The 27131-nt window shown below is 41.3% G+C and overlaps 1 protein-coding gene across 2 annotated transcripts in view; it reads left to right on the forward strand.

The window, feature by feature from the left end:
- whrna (whirlin a) overlaps positions 1 to 27131 on the forward strand; it is a 126967-nt gene that overhangs the window by 98197 nt on the left and 1639 nt on the right. The window contains exons 6-11 of one of the 2 annotated variants that reach the window (XM_072372382.1): positions 5224 to 5436; positions 8530 to 8751; positions 12298 to 12372; positions 14863 to 15448; positions 16304 to 16470; positions 19956 to 20078. In XM_072372382.1, coding sequence (XP_072228483.1) covers positions 5224 to 5436; positions 8530 to 8751; positions 12298 to 12372; positions 14863 to 15448; positions 16304 to 16470; positions 19956 to 20078 — 1386 coding nt within the window. The remainder of the gene's footprint in view (positions 1 to 5223; positions 5437 to 8529; positions 8752 to 12297; positions 12373 to 14862; positions 15449 to 16303; positions 16471 to 19955; positions 20079 to 27131) is intronic. The other variant, XM_072372383.1, reaches the window with a different exon arrangement.

Below are 27131 nucleotides of genomic sequence, written 5' to 3' on the forward strand. Positions count from 1 at the left end.
GCTTGTAAAAGGAACTTTAAAAGAAGTGGGTTCACTAGGACTCAGATCATGTAGATAACGATCCCAAGCAGGAAGTTTACATTCTTCTCCTTTTACGTGTGAGCTGTGGGAATCTGAAGATCTTTCATTTGTTTTCCACTTACTGCTGTGTGTTGCCTCTGTGGGAATGGGACGTTTAGTACAACTATATAGGCCTTTGACAGGCCTGTTGCTCGTAAAAGGTAATGGCAGAAATAAATATAATACATTCTTTTGAAAAAGATAAGAGTTTTGATCTGACAATTGTTGGAATTGACAGAATTATTCTCCAAAGAATGACAAAGAACTCATCCATCCATTTTCTATACCCACTTAATCCAACTGTTGGGTCGCAGGGGGCTGGAGCCTATCCCAGCAGTCACTGGGTGAGGGGCAGAGTACATCCTGGACAGGTCACCAGTCCATCACAAGGTCACACAGAGACAAACAAACACACTCACTCCTAGGGACAATTTAGAGACACCAAATAACCTAACAGGCATGTTTTTGGATAGTGGGAGGAAGACGGAGAACCCAGAGAGAACCCATGCATGCACAGGGAGAACATGCTAACTAAGGCCCCAGCTGGGAGTTGAACCTGGAACCCTTTTGCTATGAGGTGACAGTGCCATCAGTTCCATCAGCTGTTCTACTCTTGATTGAAAGCCTTAAAATTTACACTCTCCTGTTGTATCTTTCTTTGGATAATTTTACTCAGATATACTGTAAATTACATGAATGGACATACCAAATGACATCTGCCTGCTGTTTGAATTGTACACAGAAATCTCCTTTTATTCATTAAATGTAAAGTGTAAATTAAATTTCACCTCTCACTGGTAAGAAAGATGCATTGTGATTTCAGGCAATCAAAAGGTTTTCCAGGTATTTTCCTTGAATCAGCCGTCCCTCTTTGAGTGTGAAAGCTTAAAGATTTTGTTGCTAATATTTTATTTTGTTTTTTTTTTCCTGGAAGAATTTAGCTGATGCTGCAGCTCACAGAGCAAAGTAATAAACGTGCACACACACACACACACACACACACACACATACACACAGATGTAGAGTGCTGAGAATCTATTGCGCTACCTACCCCATCAATGAAGTCGATTAGCAGTTCCATACTGAATTGAGAGCACAGTTGTTAGTTTCACTACTTCACAGTGTGTGCAGAATGACAACAAGACCAGTTTGAGTGTTGACATCAATCAGTGGACAAGATCTGAGCCTCACCGCGTATGCTGCCAGCTGTTGTCGCAAATCTATCCGATACGTAAAGACCAGTACGCAGTTACCAAACACAGTCGTCCTCTCTTTGTCAGAAGGGAGCCTGTGATCGGGATAAGAAGCCGATGAACTGGGTGCATCTGTTGTTGTAACCACTCGGTTGAAACACAATTGTTCAAGCATCAGTTTTTAATAACAGGATCCGCTCTCCAAGGTCAGACCGAATCAGTGCCACCACCACGCACACTTGGTTTGTTACTGTGTTGGCATGACATTCATTCCTCTTCTTTGGGATAATTTGCCTTTTCCTGTGATTTTCACAGAGAAGCGCATGAGAAAAATCATGGCGTAATCTTCACACAGATTACAGGGATGTGGAAAAACAGGGACATCTTTATTTTAAGATGTCTGGATAAAGAGTTTGAAGATAACATCAGGAAATGTTCATTTTAGGTGATTGGATTTGTTTATGCGCCATAGTGTAAGGATCATGATCTTTTTTATATGCTAATCTTCAGGATCATGGTTTTATGCAAATACTGTAAGATTAGCATCTTAAATCATGTCTTTGTCCATTTCAACTTGACACCTCTCTCCCCTCTTTATCTATCCCCTTCTTAACCAAATTTGACTATTCTGACAAACCTTTTAGCCAAACTAAACCAAAGCAGCAGCAGGCACAGATAACAGGAGAGTTCACAAAGTGGCACTCCTGCCACAATATGCCACCCAGAACAAAGTAGCTTCATATTGAAAGTTAAAGACAATTCAATCCTGTGTGATGTGTTTTATTACACAAACTAAACATTTGTTGGACAATAACTAGATTACTTTTGACAAAGTAATGGATGTATTAAACAATAGTCCATTCTTTACTTTGAGAATCTCTGTCATCTGTGTAAAATTAAATATCTTCCTTCAAGTACATTAAGTGGTTGATGTCACCCTTCAGGGTGAAAGGTCATTGGGAAAAAAACTAATTAGCTACTATGCTAACAAACTGTTCTGTTGGCTGTGTTGATATTTTAGCAGTCAGTCGCTGCAGGCTGTTTCTTTGCTTCAGAAACACGTCACTTGGGCTTGGTTCGTTTTAACCTAGCTGTCACTTTTGAATCTCATTTTTAGAAATTTATTTTAGCAACTTTCTTTAACTCCCTCAAAACATTTTGATGATTTATGTTTTCAAATTAATCGAGCGCCATTGAAGTGGAATGTGTTTTAAACCCTGATACCAGCATAATAATTAATGATGGTTCATTTGACACGAGCCGTAATTCATCAGCACACACTGAAAGTTTCATACGGCACCTGTTTTATAAAAACCTTTTTATCTGCTCTGTGTTGTTAAATGCAGTCAAGCTGAGGCATGTGACATTTGATAGTGGCAGCTTTTTATCAGACCCTTTTTTTTCATGGTCGTGCTCTTCATTGATTCAGTGTCTTCAGCGGTCACAGGCATTGTTGTTTGTCACTGTGATAAAAGGACCAATCAGCTTATTTGGCATTTAACAAACCCAGCCACTGAATGACCTCATTGATGGACGACGTCCAGCATGTACACCGTCTGTACTGCATGTCCATTAACTGTCACACTATGGTTTTACAGAAGAAACTGCCCCCGTCTGTCCAACTGCAGCAGACCTCATTAGCAGGTGACTGCAGGTGTTCCACTCCAGTAGAGTGACGACTGATTTCATTAACTCCCTCAGGTGTCAATCTGCTCTCTGATCCAACACCGGTAGTCAAAGTGACTTGTGTGGTCCTGTCACTTCACTCCACTGCGCCCTTGAGTTAAGTAGCTGGGATGCGGATGCTTTAAGGAAATTCTGCTGGTAAGCAATGCAGTTATTAAGATTCAAGGAGGGACGCGGCTCAATTCACCTTGGCAACTTAAAATTCACCGGCTCCACTCAGACCAGGGCTTCGTCACGGCTACAGCTGATACAGACGGGGGAGTGTGGCTACGAGTTGAGGATAGAGTAAAAGAAGGCAAAAACGATGGGGGGCGTGGCCTGTTTCTTTCTTTTGTTCTGTCTCAACATACTTAAGCCTACACAGACCCTGAAGCTGTGACTTTGAAGTGGTGTCTTTGATTAAGGAGTTAATTAAAGAAAAGCTGCCTGCCGGCTAGCATATAACTGAAAAAGGAAAAGTAGCAGACAGTGAGGGCAAGAGAAGGAGTAGATGTGATGCTGAGAAGTTATATTGACAAGTTATTTTCACAAATGTCAGCCTGTCGTGTCGGGGTATGTGGGTACAATTTATGTACTTGTTTGTTTCCATTCTGACTGTCCTTCCATTCCTTTGTTATCTCTGGCATTTTATGGTTACCTCCAGTTTTTCTCCTCAATCCGACTCTTATGTATGGTGTCCTTCTTTCATCCACTGCTTTCCAAATCCTCAAAGATCTCCCTCATTTTTGCCTACATGTCCCACAGATACCCATGTTTCTCTCGCGATCTTACAATTCATCACTTCTAGCCTGTACAATCCATTTCTTCCTTGCTTAGTTACTGGTATTGCCAAAGCTTTTGTCATTTCAACCCTTTTTTAATCTTAATCAAACCTATTTAATCTATTGTTACCTCAAAAATTTAAGGAACTTTTAATTCATGTGGATGCAGGCATATCTGCTTGCAAATTCAAAGTAAACACAATAAACTTGTGCTACAAAAAAAAAAAAAAAAAATTGACCAGACTCCGTGAATAATTTCCTAAATTCAACAATTAACCTTCTAATACTGGCTCAGTACCTAATGAAGAACCTCCTGATCCATATAATCCCTATTTAGACCAGTGAGCAGTGCTGACCAACATGCCATTGGGGTCATCAGGTGGGAACCTCCTTTCATCAGTGTTTCGTCTCGTTGGGCCCACGACTCCTCCAGGAAGCTAGACAGTGATCACTGGCATCCCAGAGTCACTCCCCTAATGCCAGCCATCACTGCTCCTCACGCCACAACAACCATCTTTTCTGCCACAAGCAGCATTATTATCAGCTACCCCAGCCTCTCACCAACTGCAAACCAGTCATAGCGGGTGGGGATTCAAACCCTAGTACGGGTAGGGGTTAGAAATAGAAGAGGTAAAGATAAGTAGGAATAGGATTCAAACCCTGGTTCAGGCAGGGGGTAGAAATAGAAGAGGTGAAGATAAGTAGGAATGGGATTCAAACCCTAGTACGGGTTTTAAAAATAAATTTATTTATTTTTTATTTTTTTAATTTATTTATTATTTAAAAATAAATGCCAGCAAAACACATCCTGGATTTCTTCCTTGCTTCTCCCAAGAATCTGTTTACCCTAAGTGCTCCCCCTGCTGGGCCCCCAGCTACTATTGCTTCTTCTGATCCAAATCCACTGACTGGACCTTACGGCCTCATCTGACACTTCCTTCACTATTTTCCTCTCACTCTGTCCACTTACAACCAACTCCCTCAACAATGAGACAACAGACTTTACAACAAATCCTCTACATCCTACTTCCACTGGACAGATCCTAACTTTCCATCCTCGCTACTCTGCTTCTGCCCCTAACTCAGCATACCTAAGCTTTTTCCTTTCATATGCTTCTACTAAGTCCTCCCAAGGAACATTCAGCTCTATAAAATAGACTCGCATTCTACTACTAGACCAGAAGACTATTATTATTGACCATTAATTTGACTATCTGTGGCAATTATCTTATACTTATTGCTATGTCTTAATTTTATTTTGTGCACATGTTGGTGTTTAGGCTGTTTTGTCCTTTGAAGTTCAAGAGTTCTATTTTTCCTGGTTGAATAGAGTTTAAAGAGAAACTCTGGTGTGAAACATCTTTTTTTGTCATATTTCATCTCCACCCCTCTTTTCCCTGACCTGTACTTCCCCTCTGAGGATAGTTTTCTACTTTGCTTCATCACCCAGAAAAAAGAAAAATTCTGAGAAATGAAATCATAAAAGCTTTGTGTTGTTTTTTTTTCTCTCTCATCTCCAACAGCCAGGGTTTTATAAGGGTGTGGCAGGCTCGCAGGTAACCCTGTCCAGTCTGGTTAACCAGTCTCGTGCCATGCTGGAGGAGCAGGCGCGTCACCTACTGACAGAGACAGAGCGTCAGACAATGGGTTACTACGTGGAGGAGTATCGGGACGGACACATCGGCGTGGAGCAGCTGGTCATGGCGTTGTTTGAGCTCCTAAACACGCACGCAAAGGTGAGCTAATAGCAAAGCAAAGAAATGGATTAAAAGTAAGTAACTTTTCTTTCTACAGGAACCTCTACTTATGAACACTCTGTGAGTGAAGTTTAAAGGTGAAGTTTAATGAGATTTATGTCACATTTTGTTTTTCCTTCCTCCCTGGTCGTCTCAAAACAAAACAATCCAGGTCAGACCAGAACAAGAGCACAGACTTTCTCCACCAAGATTATATCAAAACGCTTCCATAAAGAAATAATTGGAGTCAAAAGGCAAAAGCATAAACCACAATGGATCATCAGAGGCTCAGTTCAGCAGAGTTAACTGATTCAATCGATTCTGTCCCTGGAAACTGGAGCTGCCCTTTTTAAACTTTCCAATTAGGATGAGTCTAGAGTCCCTTTTGAATGGTTATCCTGTCATGCTGGGCCCAAATTCTGGTTAATTCTAATCACACTATTGATTCATTCTAATGGTGTTACATTTGGTTTAAGCTAGTTCCCTGGCATTTGCATATATATACAAAGGCAAAAATGAACGATTATAAAAGTTAGATGTCATTGATTAGCCGTTCCAAATGGGTAAAATTCTGTTTCATTTTGAAACTCTTTCTGATTTCTCTGTCTTTTGTTCTCTTGTTTTTGGACAGGCGTGAACAAATGTATTCATTTCTGAGTGCGTAAAATATTTTTGACCCTGACAGTAAACAGAAGAGAGAGGCAGGAAATCAAGGGAAGGGGGAAGAGATGATTTATGAAACCTCTCTTTGTCTTTTCCTACCGATTGAGATGGCTTGTTTACTCTTTTTACTTTTCCATTTTTTTCCATTGGTTTTAGACAATGAAATTAATATACAATCTGAAATACCTGACAGCCATTATCAGTCTGCTCAGCTGCAGATGAAGTGGTTGTTTTACAACCGAGCCATAACCAGAAAACATAAACCTCATTACAGGTTAACGACAGCTACTGAGCATTTAGATCGGCAAGAGCGGAGAGAACACATACGTGATCTTACACAATTTCTGCATGTTTGTTTCCTTTTGCTAAGTTATAAATGGTATGCTAACAACAAAATCCATCCATCCATTTTCTATACCCGCTTAATCCAACTGTCAAGTCACTGGGAAGGCTGGAGCTTATCCCAGCGGTCGTCGGGCGAGAGGCGAGATACACCCTGGACAGGTCGCCAGTCCATCACAGGGCCACACAGAGAAAAACAAGACAAACAACCCCACACACGCCTAGGGACAATTTTAGAGACACCAATTAACCTAATATGCATGTTTTTGGATATGGGGAGGAAGCCAGAGTATCCGGATAGAACCCATGGGGAGAACATGCAAACTCCATACAGAAAGGCCCCAGCTGGGAATTGAACCTGGAACCCTCAAGCTCTGAGGCGACGGTACTAAAAACCACATCACCGTGCAGCCCACAACAAAATCCTTTTCAACAAGTAACTTTAAAATGAGTGTATTGTTTTCATCCATAATGACCACATTTCATCTTTGTCAAAACAAACTTTGTAGGTTTGGGGAAAAAAAATCTGTAACCTCAGAGCTAAAGACATCAGCAAAACCTAAACCGTGGCAAAAGTTAGCTAGTGACTAATCAATGAATGTGGCGGAAAACTTGTAAAGTATTATTCTTTCTCTATACCTACAAGAAGCACTTTAAACGTGGCCCGTCTGTATGAAAAAACAAAAAGGCTTACCATCTGTTTTTGTTGATTTGGATAAGACCGGAAAGGGTTAGAAAGTCATCTCAAATTGTTTTGATAGTTCTGCTCACAGAGAGTCTGTAAATGGAAATTATATGTGACTTCTCTTCCCGGGAGTGGGTGTTCAGTTTCAGAGCTGTTGCATGTAGCACATCCACAAGAGTGGAACCATCCAGAGGAGTCTGCATGACCTAAATGCCATTGTCAGTGGGTGTGCATGAGGCTCTCTGCAGACAACCACTTTTCCACCCTTGTCTTGTGATGGACCTGAAATCCAGTATAAATGGGCCCATAGAACGCTGATAGCAGCATAATGCAGAATTCTCTATAGGAACAGCTTAAATGAGTCTTTATAACTGGTTTGCATCCCTTTTTGTGTTAGTCTAGAGCCCATGGCACACAGAGAGGCTAAGTGTGTCAAAAGTTTAGAAACAATGTTCAAGACTTTAAATGATGTAAACAATTGTATCATGGAAACTTCATTGGTCCGACTCATTATGGAGTCCAGGCTGGATGATGGATGATGCTGGATGATGCAGATGATTATCATCACATCTGTACAGTTCTACAACTCTACATCCTGTCATCTTTTAGTGAGTGCAGCCAAATGAGTTTCGACCAGCTATTAAAGCCAATGGTTCATATCTTTTCTCCATAGTCCCTATGAAATTGTAGTGGCAGCGGTCAATAAAGACACTAAACATCACAACGGTTTACACTGTGTTTGATAGTCATGTCTCTTTCTGCGGATATTTCCAAACTTTTGTATTCCTCTTTTGACACAGCAGATATTTAAGATGAAAGCTAGGGGAGAGTAGGGTAGATTTAAGAAAACGGGGCCTTATTTAAGTATTGGCACAGCAACATCTGAATCATATGAACACCTTTGAACTTTTTTCATTTCATCACAAATGCAACATTTTTGCAGCATTTCCAAGGGACGTTAAACTGAATGGAGCCATGACTGAGTCGGAGCACAAATGGAGTGTTGCACCAGATGCTGTGTGCCATCGGCAATAAAGTTTAACCACTTGAAAAGAGAGGTCTCATCTGGCTGAAAAATCCAGTGTACACTCTTTTGACTGCTCATTTCAAGATGCCATATCACACGTGTGTGTGTCTCGTATATTGGTCCATATTTGGATTTTAAAGTTAAATGTGAAGTCATAAAAGTGGAAATAGATTCCAAGTGTTAAACCCTGTGTATACAACTCTGCACATAAAGACCAGACATTCAACAGGAGTAACAGCTAAACAAATTATAAGCTACATGATTGTGAGATATACAGCAGTTCATCCTGCTTTAAACTTTGTTTTTGGATCCCGCATTTTGCTTCATACCTTTGTCTCCAATCCTCTCCCTCCCCCTCTGCACTTTCCCGTCGCAGTTCTCTCTGCTGTCAGAGGTACGAGGCCTGGTCACCCCGCAGGACCTGGAGCGCTTTGACGGGCTGGTGCTTCGACGTGAGATTCAGGCACTAAAAGCCCGACAGGGGACAGCTGGAGCCACAGCCATGCAGCCAGACTCCCTGTCCATGGTGTCGTATCCGGACACACTGACGTCATCCTCAGCCAGCTTCATGACCAACACCACCCTCAGCTCTGCACGGGTAGGCCGGCCTTACTAAAGAAGTAATTACCTGGCTCCTCTTCAATTAATCTGTACTCTTAAATCTCTGGAGATTGACTATGGGGACTCTGCAATCCGTTTGAACCAATCTCCTCTTTTGAAAGAAATTAAATTAAGGGGTGAAAATACCATGGAGGGATCTGAGTGATGTCTCTTTATTTATCTATTTCTGATCTGCTTTGCTGTCAGTCTCTTTGAAGTGCAATTTCTGTTTGGCTGTCCACTCACTCCTCTGCTTCTGTCAGCTTTGAATGTGACACAGAGTTGGAGATTGCACTGTGATTTATTTCCAAAGAGTATTTATTTCTCTAAGAAAGATCCTGTTCCAGTTGGACTTTGTCAGGTAGCACAGTAACATTTTACCACCCACCTGTTGAGACTAAAAAAAAGTCTTTCCAGCTCATATTTGATAGGTTGTATTTTTTTTTCCACCTCAGTAGCCCACTCACTTCCACCTCACCCGCTCTAAAACCTCCCCCTTTCTCCCTCTTTGTAGGAGAGGCTGCTCTGGCTGATAGATATGATGGAGGTAGGAACGTGATGAGTGCTTTCCGTCACACACAGAGTACACGTTAGAACAGAAAGATGTGAACAAAAAATAAAAATAAAACACATCCTGTTTTTTTGCTTTTGCAGTGAATTTGTTTGCAGTGCCTTTTATCCCGGTCCTTTTTTTTCTTTCTCTCTTGGTTTAAATGGAAACTGTGGTGCTTTTTGACTCAATTAAACTCCTAACAGTATGGATTGTGAACTGCAGGGCTCTGGCTATCCTCAACATTGTGTAAAATCTGGTTGGGTTTGTGTTTTTTGTGGATGAAATTCCTATTAGAAAAAGAAAAGATGGCTGCTTCAGTTTTCAGTACATATTTCAACCGCCCCTCCCCATTTTTCACTTAAGTTTCATGACTGAAACACAGCGGTGACGACAGTCATCACAGTAAATCCATCGAACAGACACATCTGTGACACTGACCTAATAAGTTTAACATTTCCTTTGACATGCCGTAGTCACTCCAGTATTTCTCCTGCCAAGCAGTTCAAGGCTGCAACAACAGAGCAAAGCACATCAACTCCGTGAAACACACTAGATTCCCACTTTTTTACACGTGTATTTCTGCTGAGACTGTGGATATAACAGATGGAAATAGCCAATGTGATGCCATTGATTGGTTTGTGACTATCTGAATGACTTGAGTTTTTGTAAGCCAGTTGCCGTTGGTTTTTAGTGAATTTTAAACTGACGAACGTGGCGTTATTGTGGCTACATTTAACACATTTTTTTTTCCCTCGGTGAACAGCGTTACACTCCGTTGCACCCGGACCACACACGAGTGTAACGTCTGTATGTCTATCCCCATGGACAGGTTATCAGTCGAAAATGAGACCAAAAAAAACGTGCAATCACAATTCAACCTAACGTGCGTCTTTTTGGACTGTGGGAAGAAACCAGAGTACCTGGAGAGAACCCACACATGCATGGGGAGAACATGCAAACTCCACACTGAGAGGCCCCAGCCAGGATTCGAACCAGGAACCCTGCTGGCAGTTACACCCGTACCTTGTCTGAGAATTAAAAGTTATGTTGTGGTGGTCTTTTTCTTGTATTATTTACAGTAGTTTAGATTTTGTGATTCCCTGAAATCCCTTTTAGAAATGCTCATCCTGCACATGGGTATGTTTATTAATTTTGCATTCAGGGAGGTGATATCTGATCAGGCCACTGGACCGATCAAAGCAGACTGGCTTTTTGGGGGGCTGGAGGACCCTCCCTAACTTCTGTTCTAGCTGTGATTGTTTTAATATGCAGACACAAACATCACTGCACGGACTGTTTTATGGGGACTTTAACAGTTTATTCTTACTGTAAAGCCAGCCCCAAGTGGCTGTTTGAACAACTGCAGTTTATGGCAATTTGGACAGTTTTTTGTGTTTATGTTGTCATGTTTGTTTTTCATTATGGCTGTATTTGCTGGAAAGCTTTTAGCTCTTTTCAGTTTATATACGAGCCAGCAGCTCAAACACATATGAACGCACACACATTCATGCACATAAATGCAGTATCTAAGCTGACAGCAGAGATAAGCTGTTGACTAGCCTCAGCTTTATCCACCAAACACTCCTTTTCTTTCAGATGCCTTTGATGGATTTTGCCTGCCTTTTCACTTCCCCTTCTGAGAAGAAACATTTACATATATGGGAGTGACTGAGTATGTGGTGATCTGTATTCTTCCCCATTATGTATGTGTGTCTGTTTGTGCTGTTTTGGACCCATGGGTGACTACCTCCACTGCTGTGTAAAGCAGATTAGAGAACTGGGTGGGTTTTGGAGGATGTAAACTCTGAATTTCTGAGTCACTCTCAAACCCAGGTATATAGTCAACTGCATACCAATGCATGCATTCACACATATGTAGATTTTTGATTCCGAGCCTGCTCCCGAACCTTTACAAACCCAACTAAAAACCTTAACCCAACCTTTACTCTCACTCCAACTAAAAAACAGTAAAACTGTAAGGTAAACCCAGAGCAGCTCACTGCTTTTAATCCAGCTGTGTGAGATCAGATGGCACAGCATTTCCTTTTAAAGATGTCATTTCATGCAATCATACCATCAGCTCCTGCTGTGACTAAACTATGAGAGACTTGTCAGACTACAAATAGAACTGGAGGTGGTCTGCAGCCTCTCAACAGGGAAAAGAGAAATGTCAACATCAGAGGCATTTGAAGTGTCAAGGAGCATGATGCAGCTGCTGTCACGTCTGACAAATGAAGACATGTCTCCCACAGTGGCAAACCACTGCTTCCTGCATTTGCACTCAACATTTGTACCGCGGATTATAATTGTGGATGAACACAATCACAGGTAAAGTATGTTCGAGGCAGAGTGCTCTGACTGCTTACAGTGCATAGCAGCGTCTCAGCGTGTAGAAAGTCGATTGACTCTTGTGATAAATGGATTGGATGTAAGTGCTCCACATGCGGCATCGAGGGGTAATTAAGCTGAATGGATGGGGCTTTTGTTTTGGTTTAGTGGCAGAGTTAAATGAAGGGCAATGTTTCTCTCAACTCTGTTCCCCTGGCCTGAAATCACTGGCAGATCTGCTCCAAATGACCTCCTCTCCACCACGCCAGCGGGACTGGGCCTTCAAATCCTGCTTTGAACCGAGATGATGGTTCTTTATTGATTTCACAGTGTGTGTGTTTTCTTGTGGAAGAAGACATGATGGCTGTGAGTGTGTGTGTGTGTGTGTGCACGTATTCTTGATTTGTCATCCTCTCAGGTCTCTGCGACTGTTGAACAAACATGAGCTGAAGTGACGCCTTTCCATTTTCTGCAGAAGATGTGGAAAATCCACAAAATCTAATTTGGCACTTATTTTTGGATTAAAAGACGTCTGTGTTTAACGTCTGCTGAAAAGCTGCCTCCCACTCACTTTAATCACACCCCAACTCCTCTGTTTTTCTGTCATCACCCTCCCCTCCTTCTCTTTTACCTCTTCCTCCTTTTCTTTCCCTCATCTCTCAGAATGACAGCGTGGCGGAGAGCAATGAGGAGGATCATCCGGAGAGCCTGAACACGCTGCTGACTGACATCTCTCTGGTGAGTTAGGCAGACAGGCAGTCACAGTCCTCCTGGATTTAGCCTGAAAAAGATGGATACGGCAGTGAGCACTGAGGAGGGGATGGGAAAAGATAGGTAAAGTGAGGAGAATGCAATTGAAGAGCTTGAGACATGGATGACCTTCGGGCTTTGTAGGTGAAGTGCAACAAGTGTTTGTGCCAAAAAGGAACAAAAGGAAAGAGAAGCAGAGTAAGTGCCACTGAAGCCTTTCTTCATCTTTTCTGGTAGAGAGATGAAACTGATAACTCTTCTTCCTCTTCCTCCCCCTCCTCTCAAACGTACAGTTGCATCACAGAGTGAAAAAAAAGATGCATAGCAACCTTATTCTAAGAAGCTAAATAAGCCCATCGGGTCTTATTTCTTTATTATGATCAGCAGCAGATAAGAGTGAAGTTACTTAGAAGTTTGTTCTAATCCGAGGCAACTTGCCACTCATTCATTATTATTGTTTTTTTTGTCTCACTCCATGTACCATAAATACACTCATGTCTCAGTGTTGCTTCATTCCACCGTTCAGTTTGTATTTGATAACTTTTGCCTGGAAACGCAGGATACCAGCGGCGTCAAACCAGCAGGCAGTGATGTCATCAAGTCAACTATTACTGCTACTAAAGCTGGTGGAGCGGTTCATTAAGTATCTAATACAGCTGTGTGAATGTGATGTGTGAAGTTTAAACTGCTTTTTAATATATGTGTATATGTTTTGGAAACAGCTTTCTTGTTTTCTTATTTCGAAGTTGCTTGAAAAAAAAATTGTGACTGTAAAATCTAAATCTGTCTTTGTATTGTATATAAATGCAGCAGAATGTTGCTCTTTCGCCTAAATTACCCCCAATTTCCCTTTTTTTCATTTGCCTGCACTGGGATTGAATTTTCTGTGGATTGGGGGGGGGGGGGGGGGGGGGGGACTACTCTTTTAAGAAATGTTTCCATTCCTTTTCAACTTTATTATATTTTCTTATATTTGGAAGGATAGAGCATAGTCGGATTAGTCTCCCACAAAAATAGAGCATTACCCAGGGCACCTGTCTCACCTCAAAGAGGTGTCCTCTGGTTTTTCCTAGCAGCCGTCCTGTTCTTCACTGACTGACTGGAGGAGTCCAGGGCATTTGATATAAAAAGCCAGTGTGCATCACATAATGCTGTGAAAACTGTCAGATTCCTGCTTCTAGCATTACCCAAAGAAAATGTATTAGCCTACAGTCTAATGTCTTGCCTTATATAAAACTTAATTTGACATTAGTCTCTCAAGTTTTGTATTAGACCCATTTTCACATAGATTATGCATGTTACAGAAATGTATTTCCTTAAAGCTACTTGTGGAAATGATTGAATCAAGCAAGTCGGATATCTATCTTACCAAGATGAATATGCCAAAACCATATGTCTTCTTTATAAGAAGAAAGAAAAAAGATATTTTAAAGAGTTTTAAAGGATGAGACAGAGGTTGCTTTTCTATTTCTCAGTTGATGATTATTCCACAGATTTGGACACCCTCTGACTCCAGCAGTGCTCTGGGGAGCAGCAGCTGGTCCACAGATCTAAGAGCACAAGCACGACGAGAAGGGCTGAAAAGGTTGTCAATGTAGGATGGGGCATGGTCAGTCAATCATTTAGAATAATGCATTGAAATTTTATACCACTGGTTACCAATGCCGTGTGGCTAGAAAAGGCGAAAACATGGTCGTGTTTTCTAGTGTTGTGTAATCTAGGTGCTGTTCTGTGATTTTTAAGGCGGTCCAGGAAATAATGAGTTACAGTAATCCAAATGGGTGAAGACAAATCCAATATTTTTTCCAACGTTTTTGGCATTTTATGTGACTTGAATGTTTTGAAAAGTTTAGCTAAGAACTAAGCAACATTCCTTTCTTATTATTGTTATAATTCTTTTTATTTTTTTGCCATACGAGTGCGTTGATAGCCACAACATATCTGTGTTGGAAATACAGACTCACTGCGCTCCCAGGGTCCAAATAACATGTTTTTCAGTTTTGCAATAATTTGAAATACTGGGCATCAAGTGCGCTTATCCAGAAAATAAACGCCTTATTGAGGTTAAGGTGATCAGGAAGCGTTTTAACGTGGCAGGGTCTTATTCAGTGTAAGATGCTGATTGGGTTATTATTAGAATATTGCTAAACTGCTGTGAATGTAAACATACCCACTGGAATGGAGCCCAGTTCGGAACTTGCTTGGAGTCTCAAAATACCTTCATGTTCCCACAATTTCATAGAAAATCAATTTTACATTGTGGAACTGGACCTAAGCTCATGAATGTTGGCAGTATGCATCAGCTACAACACCTATCACTGTGCTTCAGAATAAAAGGAAAATAATACCCCCTTATTTCCTTATTTTCCAGATATTTCTTTTAGTTTTCTTCTTCTTGTGCGTGTGGTTTTGTATCGCTGTGTTTTGCATGTAGTTGCACCCTTAATCAGTGATGATGAATGTATGCTTTCACTTCAGGATGACGTTCAGTCCACCACAGCTGAGTCTCCCCCTTCCTTCAAGCCTCCTCCCCCCCCGGGGGCGCAGAGGCACCCAGGTAGACGAGATCTTCTCAACAAGTGCCCCTCATCCGAATCCTCGAACTCAGGCTTGTACTTCACAGCCCCGACCTCTCACAGCCACAGCAAAGAGCCAGGACATGGCCCTACCTCACCCTCATTACACCACAAACGAGATCACCCAAGAGACCTCTCTCGGGACTATGCTGCCATCAAAAAGAGAGAGCCCCCTGCACCATCCAAGAAAGGAAAAATTTCATCCGCTCAGTTGGCCACAGTCACTCAGCATAACATCGGCCCTTTCCCCAGGGTGCAGTCCCCCAGCAGAGGCGCCAAACCTGCTGCCCCATCCCCTTCACCCCCGCCGCCACCGCCACTCCCCGCTCCTCCCCCACCCTCCTCTGCGCCCCTTAAACCAGTGTCCATCTCCAAAGCTTCTCAGGCCTCCTCCCCAACCTCAAAACAGCATTTTGTTACAGTGGAGGTTCACAGACCCAATGCAGAACCCGACGTCAATGAGGTGCGGCCGCTGCCCCAAGCTCGAGGTAAGGAACGTGCAGCTCCGGGTGTCATAAAGCGTCACTTCAGACCCTGAAATATATCCAGGATGAAGAACTTTTTAAAAGCTGTTTGACCTGGATTTTATTGCTTTGCAGTCTGTTAATCATTCATTTATCGAGATTTCTTTCTTTTTATGGGTAAAGTAAGTGATCAAGTTAAGTGAAGACGCAGTTTAATTTCAGACATATTAATGATGGTGTAACACAAACAAGCACCTGTAAATCCTGCACTTGCTTGTGATAGTTTGTGTTTTTTGGGGATAGCTTCATTCTATGTGTTGAAGTAGGACTTAGTGAATGTGAATTGAAATAACAGAATGCATTGTTTCTGCAAATTATGTTCATCATTTCTTCTTCAGTATGCATGATGATCAGAATTGATCCTGTTTAAGAGATTTATATGTGCAAAAAAACACAAATGAAACCATCAGATGAGATCACTGACACTTCACAGAGTAATAGGCTTTGTAATCATCACAAAATACATGCTATCTGTTCTGCTGAAGGAGTAAATATTGTATGTGCAAGCTCTCTAAATATGTATTTACTTGTGCTTAATGTGCTGAAATGAGCAATTACCCAGAACATTGTGTCCGATAGCTACAGTATGCAAAACATCACTAATCTTAATGAGCTTTTAATTCTGTGTGAAATCAGGTCATTCCCAACGAAATCTAAAACCTGTTTATCTGTGAAATATTCATGTTTGTTTCAGTATGTTACTAAAATAAGAAATCTCTTAACACTGATGTACATTAACGGAACAGCATGAAGTTGTGATTTACATGCATAGCAGTGTACGATGTAGTATGTTGACATTCCCTGCCTGCCTCCCCTCAGGTGGCGCCCTGTCTCAGCTGTCAGACAGCGGCCAAACCCTCAGTGAGGACAGTGGTGTGGACATAGCTGAGACAGGACACATCGGCAAAGACAGTAGCCCTCATTCCTCACGCACACGCCTCCCCCGAGACACCCAGGGAGGTGGAGGGGACAACCCCTCCAAACCGGTGAGAGGGTGATTCAGACCAGCTGTGAGCTAAAGATGGAAGGATGAGGGAATTCATTGTTATACTGTAGGGAATTTGATTTGTTTCTTCTGTCTTTGTGAGGACATGTTTAACTTTTAAACCTTACTTGACTATTTTGGACACCAGAGTCATCTTTGGAACGTATCGAAACATTGAGAACAAGAGTGATGGCGACATTTTGCAAACTGACTGCAGTTTTATGATTTGGACAATATGAAAAATACACCTCCTTTTGCATTTTAGGCCTGCAGCACATTCCAAAAAGGGAAAAATAAAAAAGGGAGAGGGGAGTTAAAGGCTGTCAATGAGGTATTTAAAAAAAAAAGGTCTTATATCAAATGGGTGATGCAAGGCTGAGTCTTTGATCGGCTACAGACCTCCAACCGTGCTCCTTGATCAAAAATTTAAAGGGATTTGTTTATTTCCCCTTTTACAGTCCATAATTTCATTGAATAATTCAAACAATCTGTCGGAATTCTTTGTGTGTAAAGAGCAAGGAGCAAGATTGGACACCCACGACCTCTGATTCGTCAGCGCCAACAATAGTCGTCGCTCATCAAAAGTTGAAGCAACTTTACTGTGCAAAAAAGAAACCGTAAGCCTAGTTTATGCTTTGACGGCTTTATTCTAACCTTTTCAAGAAGTAGCGTCAACTTCTCTGAGCTCGGAGGCATCTGGGATAGACCAACACACTGATGGTCTGATCGAACCAGTCAGCGCTCAATCAGGGCTTTTTGTGTGCTCCAGACCAAGTCAAAGAAGGACCGGGAGGTTCAGATTGTCATCAGCATTAGGTTCGGGGTTGTATCTTCTGCTCCTCTGGGATGGCAGCTTTAATGCACAAAAGTGCAAAGAGATTTTAGAGCTTTTTTGGGGGGCCTTCGTCAGATAATGTGTGTGAAGAAGTCGGTACTGTTTCACAACACAAGACGTGTTTCCAGGTCAAAAATGTGGTTTTTTTTGTAATGTGTTACAGGTCTAAAATGCACAAATGGACGTATATGATAACAAATTAAATATAGTTGGCGCTTCGCAGTGCTTTGTTCAATTTGCACCGTCCAAATGGAGAAAAAAAAGAAAAAGATTTGCTCGTGTTTTGGGTCATTCCTTTGGAGATGGATTTTTAGTTTTCAGTTGCTGTGTGTAGCAGTTAATGTTGGACTGTTCCACTATTGTCCTGCCTGAGGGGACCACAGCAATCCATAGTGCCAGTTGCACCTATATCATACAAAGTGCTAGCTTTCATTTATTGGCATTAGTCAATATGTTATCGTAGACAATATCATTAGTGTTACTCATTGTTTATAAGCTATATTTATACATGTGTATATATTTTCATCATAAGCCAGCTGCAGTCTGTAGATGGCATTGTTTGCTATCTGCATGCCATTACGAGCAGCCTTTTTTTGGATACTGAAGACAAATGAACTTGACTGACATTTCAACATATCCTAACATCTGCAAAGCTTTGGAATCTGGGATTTAGAGTCAGCTTTGTGTTGGAATTAAAGAGTGAGGATTGCATGATGTCAACATGGGTCCTCACAAATGCAGAGGTACAAATGTGTGTGTGTGTCAATTAAAAAGAAAAAAGAAAAAACTAGCCAGGAGTTACAGGTTGTTAAATCAATTTGCTTTTTTGCTAATTCTTCCCAGAGTCTGCTCTTAATCCTAACTGTGATCTCTTCTCTCCTCCCTCCGTTTACTCACACAGTCTGTTTCCTTTGTGTCACTCATCGCTTAATTTGTCACTCATGTCATTCATTCAGTCACACGCTCCATCATTTATTCAGTCAGTCGCCGCACTGTAACGTAATGAAACCCGAATAGCTCTCTGGTCCTCACTGATTGATGTCAGGAATAACAAGCAAGAATGGGAGTAGTCTTGATTGTTTATGATGAGAGGGCTGTTAAGCTTTTTTTCAGTAGGGATTACTTTGCAGAAAAATTGAAGGATAAATGGACTGTGTGTCATAAAAAGCTCCAATGAATCAAACTTTTACCTTCTGCTGTCCCCTGTGTGTCATGGGGAGAGCGCTGAAAAGAGAAAGACCATAGGCTTCTCAATGCTTGCCTAGATATATTTACTAAGACATTTTTAAGCTTTGATATGCGTTGATTCGTTCACGGCATACAGCATAAATGTGGGCTGTGTAAATATATATATGTCCTGTCTATGTAAGAAAAATGAGCTGTTTTCACACAGGAACAATGATGGATAACTATGGAGTATCAAACTGTCTGTAATGCCAGTTGTTTTGCCTTCCTATTAATGCATTTGAGCATATCCACAGTATCAACAAGCAAGTAGAAAACTGCAGAAAACGTAGCCTTTATGAACACTTGCTTAGCTTCTCCATTATTACTGGAGAGCTGGCAGGGTAAACTCCACAAATCTGGGCCAGATGTGGTGAAAATATGCATTCTCCCATGCAGCCGCTTACAGAATGTGTGAAAACAGGTTCACTTAGTGGTTGAGCATCCAGCAGGTGGAGAGCAGAGGCTGTCTTCCACCCAAATCTGTCCCCATGGGCCCTGTGTTTATGCAGAACGAAATAGCCTATAATTAGATTAGTACAATATGTTACCTCTAGTGACAGCAACTGCAAGTGAAGTGTAAAAATGGCATAAATGAAGGTGACGGTTTTGTTGTGACAAAATAATTAATTTTTTCACCACATTTGAACCATATTTGTGTAACGTCACCACAGCAACCTGCAAAAATGCATCCGCTGGGGCGACAGTCACATTGTAAGGAACAATGTGTTCCATGATTGTTTTTCTAACCTGAACCAACAATGTCTTACTCTGTTGAGTATTCCACTCACAATATTATTGTTCCAGTTTCAGTTTGTCTATTTAAATGGAAACGTTTGACCTAAACTGTGAGTAGAAAGAGAGAAGTTGGTCTCTTAGTGATGGTTGAGGCGCTTATAATGGCATTTATACCAAGCAATGGACCTTTTTGGTTTATTTTAACCCAGAAAAGTGAAGAAAGTATGGTCTCAGGTCGCAGGAGTTCAAACTGGATCGGATGTAGCGTTCTGCTGACTTGTGCCTCTACTTGTGTATCTTCCTTCTCGTGCACCTGCAACATGTTAGATCAGAGGCGTGAAATCCCCATATGACAGAGAGAATCTTTACAAGAGCTGGAATGAAGTTTGTGGAAAAGTTTTTGGCTTCTGATTTGTGAAGCTGTTAACTTGATTGTCATTCATGAGTTTGTCTTCAGAACTGAATATGTACATGTTTATATAGAGTCGTGGCCTTTGTGGGAAGATTCATTTCTGCTCAGAGAAAACAAACAAGAGCTGACACATACATATGCAAAGTAGCAGAAAGGGGAGGTAAATACAAGGGCGGCTGTGTGATGGCGTGAATATATTTCAGTTCATGAATGTTGTGCACTGATTTATTTATTTTTTACATATCATAACTTGTGTAATCTCTCTCTCTCACTTCAGCCGGGGCTGCTGGAGCCCACCTCCACACTAGTGAGGGTGCCAAAGACTGCCAGCACCCTTGGCATTGCCATTGAGGGCGGAGCCAACACTCGCCAGCCGCTGCCACGAATTGTCACAATACAGGTGAGTCAGGAAGCCATTAAATACTGGCAGAAATACTCTCCCACCAAACTGAGCTCCCCTCACTAACATGCAGTCAGCAGTATTTTTCCCTTGTGTTCCTTACCATGGGAACATTTCGGATTCTGTCCCATAGCACCAAACACCCACCTTTGGAGTTGGGATAGACTGTTCGAATTCACGCTTCACCTGACTCTCACAGAGTAATTTTGTCCTTGATTACATCATTTGATGATCATAACATGACATGAAAAAGCCTTGATTGCCTGATTAAGGCAGTCATTTAGGATGATTCAGATGGTTTAGTGTGTGTGTGTGTGTGTGTGTGTTTTGATGTCTAAGGACAAAGGCAGGAGGCAGAACAGTAGATTGTGTAAATCACCTGTTTATATAAAGATAGAGGTTGGCTCAGCTCCAGTGTGTTGATGTTTAGCTCAGTGATGCCACTTTATAGAGAGGCCATTACATATAAAACACAAGTTCCATTTGCAACATGTCTCCTGACAGAAGAGTGAAATCCAAATATTGGAAGGTAAACCAGAGTAAACAGGTTAGTCACCTCTGAGGCGGTACGACTGCGACCGTGTGTGCATACATATACACACACACATATATGTATGTATAGTTGTATGTACATTTGTCTGTCTTAGGGATTTGCAAGTCAATGAAGCCTGCGGTCGCTTGAACTACCTACAATCTGATAATTTTCTAAACAAGAAGGACAGAGAGTTACAATTTATAGATCAGAGCAGTGCCCAGCTATAGACTTTCAAAGCTGTCTCTCAGCCTCCCACTCCACAGAGGTGGTGATTGAAAAAAAAAGGGTCGGGGGGTGGCTGGCTGATTGCAAAGGAACGGATAAAAGGTTTGGAAATCAGTGTATTCAAAATCAAATGGGGTACTGGAAGAGAGGACAGCAAGAGAGGAAAGGATGCAAAAAAGTGAGAGCCGTGGTAATAAGCCGATGAAGGATGAGGGGCCTCTTCAATGATGAGAAAGGGGCTGGGAGGGGGGGGGGCTTGTCAAACAAAACTACAGACAAATGTATGAATATGGAACGACGTGTTCTCTTCCTTTGAAACTTCCATCCATCTATTATTTGTTTCTACTTGGCAAATGTTGTGTCAGAGCCGGTCCTTTGTCAGTGGTGTATTCCTCAGTGGACAGTGTTTCTTTTCTCAGTTCTGTCAGGGACAACAAGGCACCAGCTCCAAAAGTTATATAAGTAAAACACTCAGTAAAAGCATAATTTGGCATTACGAGAGAGCATTTATTTTCTCGCTTCTTTTCCATTTATTTCGTTTTGTGTCATGGGCACTTTGTGACAGAGACGAAGACAATATATGAGTTAAAAAGATACATTTTCCGTAATTTATTTGCAAATAAGCCTTAAAAAGAAATTAATAAAAAGTATCCTGTACTGTTTATGCATTCATTTTATTGCCCCACAGATATATAACCAGGGGTGGACTGGGGCCAAAACAAAATAGAATAGAAATAATTTAAAAAAGCCAGAACTTGTTTCTGTAAGGCCCAATTTAAGGACAAAGCACTTGCTGAGGGTCTGGGTCCTTGTAGAATTTTCAGTGCATTAGTATACATTCATAAAAATGAGAACATCACTTTATCTGAGCACCTAAGTGAAATAGATAAATAAAAGAGCACATAAAAGCCTCAGCAGAGTGGCTGTATGGACCATGAATCTGTGATTTAAACAGATCATTGCTCCAGCAAAACTTTGACCCACTTTGCTGGCCTGAGCTACTATATAGAGAGGGAACGAGAAATACTTTACAGGCCATGTGAAAAAGTAGTTTTTAATGACTTTCCATCTGCACAAAAACAATATTAGCATTACAAACTTCCTGGTCCTGGAAAATGATGATGGTACTCTGAATGCATTTATCACGTGATGCAGACAGAAGCCAGTGTAGCTGCAGCAGGTTGGGAAAGTCGAGTCATCCATTCATCATCTGCCGCTTATCCGGGGGTCGGGTCGCAGTGGCAGCAGCTTGAGCAGAGAAACCCAGACGTCCCTGTCGAGTCAATAATATCTTATTGATCCCCAAAAGGAAATGATATCTTATGCAGTGTTTGATAACAAGATAAAACGAAATAAAGATCAGCAGCTCGTAAACTTTATGTAACTTGAGGTGTAGCAGAGAGACGTGTGATTAAAATCTTCAGAGATCACCGTGAGTGGACGACTTCGCTGATGATGTCACACACAGCATCGGCCAGTAAAAACAGGCGAAATCGGTCAGTAAACAACACGGACAGTTCAACACCGTCCCGCATCCTAGAAATCCCCCGTTCAGCTTATCTTACTCAAGGTCTTACTCAAGGTGTTGTTTAGGCTTTGGAAAGCCGCTCTCACATACAAACAACTTCCCTGATGGCATGGTTATGCATCATAGAAGATAACAACAAAAAACACTATATAAAGAAAGACAGAATACATTCAAAGCTGTTAATACAGGCTTTTGCAGCGCCAAAAAAAAGCCAACAAGCTGTCTGATTCATGTCTCATAACGGATTAATTCCTCGACTTAACTTTAACGCACCTGCTGGGAGCCCCCTCTGTCTTTATCCGTCACCTTTTTGGCCCAAACTCTGCATTTTGTTCTGCATTTAAACACACTGTTGGCCCGTTGATTAAGACCCATGCAAGCTGACCTTAGTTTAACGCTACAAAGTATATCAACCTCTATTATCCAGCAGCCCATCAGAAAAACTCCCGACGGCCAGTTTGCCCCTCTGACGTAATCTCACCTAAGTCCTGAATTATTTTCTTATTTTGGGGAAGTAAAAAACAGAAGTTTCACCTCAGAGATCAAGCCCACAGCAACTTCACTGGAAGATTAATGAAAATAAAAATGCACTTTGTGACTGGATAATAGCAAGAAGGAAAGAGGTGTTGTATCATTACAATGCAGCTACCTGAAGCAAGGTTAATACTTATCTTGGGAGCTCAGTTTACCACATTTATAGATCCAAACTTAGCCAATATTTTTTGTATCAGTTCAGTTTAATCATGAAAAGTTTATTTCTCCTTCTCACTTTTCGATACGTTTCCATTAAAACTTTGATTTTCTGACTGCAGACTGCATTGACTGCAAGCAAGAAGCAAAAGCCACAAGCTACCTGATACAATTGCTGTGTTCCTTAGTAACAATATTAGTTTCACAGTCACTATAAAGTGGACACGTGGCGGCCTTGAGGTCACTCGTTATAGCAGAGAAAGAGGATTTCCTGCATATACAGGTTTCAAGGTGGAATAAGAAGCTGTGGAAAATGTGCTCCGATGTCTGGGGAACACTAACTCAGTCTTATTAGGCCCTTTAGCACCTCCTCAGTAGTTCTCACAGGCAGGACCAAGCATCAGAATAATAAACTTGCTTTGGGGTAGGAAAACAATAGGTTTCATTTTGGTTTTGGTTTTCCACTGGGCAGCTACTCTATCCAGGGAGACCGGTGATGGAATCACATCAAAGCAAGTGCCCCTTTCAATACAGTCTCCCTGCACTATTGAAAGTGAGCACATTGGATTCGTGATGCAGCAATCCCCTGGCCTCTGTATTTCCTATTTCTCCCGGCCTCAAGGGTCTGGTCTCAGGTCACCTCAATCTCGACTTCTGAGGATGAAGCAGAAATGTCGCTGCTGCTGGTCAGCCGGCTGCCTGTTATCTGTCACCATCACCACTCCTGCAGCGACAGCTCTTCCTCATTGCCATCTTCCCAATATGACAAACAACAGCTTCCACTTGCCCTGGGTAGTTTTTGTAGCCCTAGTAACAGATGTGAGTGTGCAGAGATGCATGAAACTGTTCTCTCCTGATTAATACTCAATCGTAAATCTATATTCTCATGCACAAACCTGATTTCCACTCCCATCTTTAAGCCAGTAGTGATTGCATGGCTTTTGTACATAAGACAGAGCAAAAAATTAACAAGCAGTCAGCTCTGTAGGTTCAGAGCAAACAACCTTGAGAAATAAAATATTCAGATTACAAACAGGAGGCCAAAATGAACATCAGCTTACACAAAGATAAGATCAGGGCGACAGGAGGAGGAACAGCAGCCTTCTAGCTAAAGTTCCCCTGCTGTATGTGCAGTGGATGAACAACTTTGGGTGGAGATGATCGGGGGAAGACACTAATGTACAAACAGGATGTGGTATGTTGGCTTTTGAAGTTTTCTTTGTCAAGGTAAAGGAAACATAAATCTACTTTCTGAGTTTGTCACTTGAGAAGGAAATTGTGCTGTTAAACATTCACCCAAACGCTGATTAAAATTTAAATTTAAATGTGAAATTACAAACGCACACAGTGGATGTTCACTTGACAACTTATTCCAACTTAATTTGGCTTTTCAATCCACTGAGTACAGACCTGCTTCTCTGAGGTGCTGCGTTGCCAACTTTGCAGTGGTGCTGCATTTAAAACCTTCCCCCCTCTGCAAGTAGACAAGTTCTGCAAATACTGAGATCGAGGGAAGACATATGTCTGTGATGAACAGATAGTTAGCTAGCTAGTTGCAGTTCTGAGGCTAACGCACCATAGTAGGTCAATTTACAACATTCCAGTGTTGCGGGTGAGGCTTTGCTCCTTAAATGTACTCGACCCCCGCTGCATTGTGGAAATGTGATTTTACATTGCCTTATAGGAAAAGTCTCCTTGCAAATCTCTGAATTAGCTTCACTCAAACATTCAACCATCTTTAGAAACCTGAAGCAGAGCCAATCTTGTGCCAACATCTTTGCATGGTTTGAAGAATGCAGATTCCTCTTCTCTAAACAGCAGTTTGTGTGTAGAAAAAACGTTTCTGTCAACCCATCGCTTAGGCATCTGGCCTTAGGTGTAGGAAGGCGCTGCTGGTATTTTTTAGCCAATCACAGTCATGCAAACAGATGTCAGCAGTCAACAGTCACAGGGGAAAAAAAACGAAAATGACAACATTTTTGCATCTTATTCGACACGTTTATGAAGGCAAATTACAGGAATACCATCTCAGTTCATGTTAAAAGAATAAACAGATCAATAGAAACTTGAATAAATATGCCTATGAAATAAATCCTGACATAAACAGATAATAATGTACAGAAATACAGAACTGATATAACATTAAATATATGATTTCATTTAAAAGGACAATTTTGCAATGGATTTATTTATTTTTTTTATAATTTCAGGGGACTTTGTGCTTTTTTCCCAGATCTTTCAACATTTCTGACTGGTGCTGCTGCTTCATTTGAACATAAGAAATGGAAATAAAAGTGCTTGTTAGATAATATATATGTGCATATTGTATCAGTTCTACATTTTTATATATTATTCTGACATTTTATTCATTTTTACTTGCCTATTTATTTATTACGGTGTGTATTCATTTATCAAATATTGCCTGAAAATGCATCACTTACATTTCTTCTGTTTCTCCTGCCGTATTACGGGCATAAGTTGCATTTTTATTTACTTTTTCTACCAAGGAGGAGAGCCAAAGCTGACAGGCTCACTGCTCTTATATTCAATATTCTGCCCTAATCATGTGAGCCAGAGGCGTCCAGCAAGCAGCGAGGAAAACCGTCAATAATTTTTAAATTGGGTTTGCCTGTCAAATAAATAAATAGAAGTTCTTTGTAAGTTGCTTTGGATAAAAGCGTCTGCTAAAAGCATAAACATAAACATAAAGTCCAGCAGTTCAGTGCAGTTCTGGTTTGGTCTGCACAGACTTTTGGGAAAAAAAACTTTGACCTCCTTTGCTTTTGGTGAGCTAATGATTAACTTTTCTGACACGTGCAGATCTCAAGCTAATAGACCGAGACCCTCACCCAAGTTGTGTAGGCTGTAAGAGTATTTAATGTCTTATAAACTCTTCTTAATAACTTCTACTTCCACTGCCATAACTGACATAAATGATGGACTGCAGAAAATGTCCAGAGTAGATGTACAATCACAGTTACTCCCACAAAAACTGGCCTGAGTGGCATTGGTACTGAATTTATAATGTAAAAGGTGAAATGATCTACATTTCCAGCTGAAGAGAGGGAAAATAAAGAACTGCAGTCAATGCTTCATCCCTTATAGCTGTGCAGATACAGATGGATATGAAAAATCAACAGAGACTAAGGATTTGTTCTGTGGAGTGCAGGCTTCACTGCCAAGAACCTGAGACTTAACAGACAGAATTTCTAATTATGTTTTCAGTAGCACATAATCACCTGTAATTTCATTCCATTAGCTCACAATGCGGCCTTCATATCTATATTTGGTGCTCAGCCTCCTTCTCAGAGCCCACCATGTTGTGCTATGTTTCTACGGTAGCCCTCAATAGATTAAAACATTGAATGCTTTTCATACTTTCATGTATAAGAGATGGTGGGTTCTCTTAATAGCTCTGTTTGTTATTCAGTTGGGTACAATGTGTGCCACCTCAGCCCTTGTTACCACTAAAGCTTTCGCACTGGTCCTTTGAAAGATGATGCTGAAATCCATTGTGCAGCTGCGAGGTGTGGCTATTAAATGATATGACTAACGCTGAAATTGAATTTCCATTAATGATTTCCGCTCTCCTTCAGTTAAGTTTGCTTCAGCAACAGCACCTTGCTGCATCCTGGTCCTTCACTGATCAAAGAAACGCAGCGAGGCACCTTCAGCTAGTTGCCTCAGAAGCCTTCCCTCTTCACCTCTGGAACACCCTCAAAGCTGGTTCCTATGTGGACAAAGTTGATTTTAAGTAAAAGGGAAAAAAAAAGCCACATTCTACTAAATTAGATAAATGGAGGTAGGAGTCAATTACTGTGATGTATTACAGGGGCCAAAGTCTCCGCCACTGAGAGCACTGAGAGTGCTGGTCTTTGTCCTAATGAAGGGTGACTCACTTTCTCACACAATTCAACTTGTACAACAGTTATGGTTAAGGTTTCCTATAACAGGGCCTGTACGTCAGGTCCTGGTGGAGGATGATGTCGGGGACTGATTCTCATGAAGAGTCTGGTATCTGGGGAAAAAGTTTCAAATGAAAAAAGAAATGAAAACATTGAGCTGATAACACTTC

This window comes from Leuresthes tenuis, unplaced genomic scaffold (genome assembly GCF_036924035.1).
Source record: "Leuresthes tenuis unplaced genomic scaffold, fLeuTen1.0.hap1 SCAF_19, whole genome shotgun sequence".
In the NCBI taxonomy this organism is placed as follows: domain Eukaryota; kingdom Metazoa; phylum Chordata; class Actinopteri; order Atheriniformes; family Atherinopsidae; genus Leuresthes; species Leuresthes tenuis.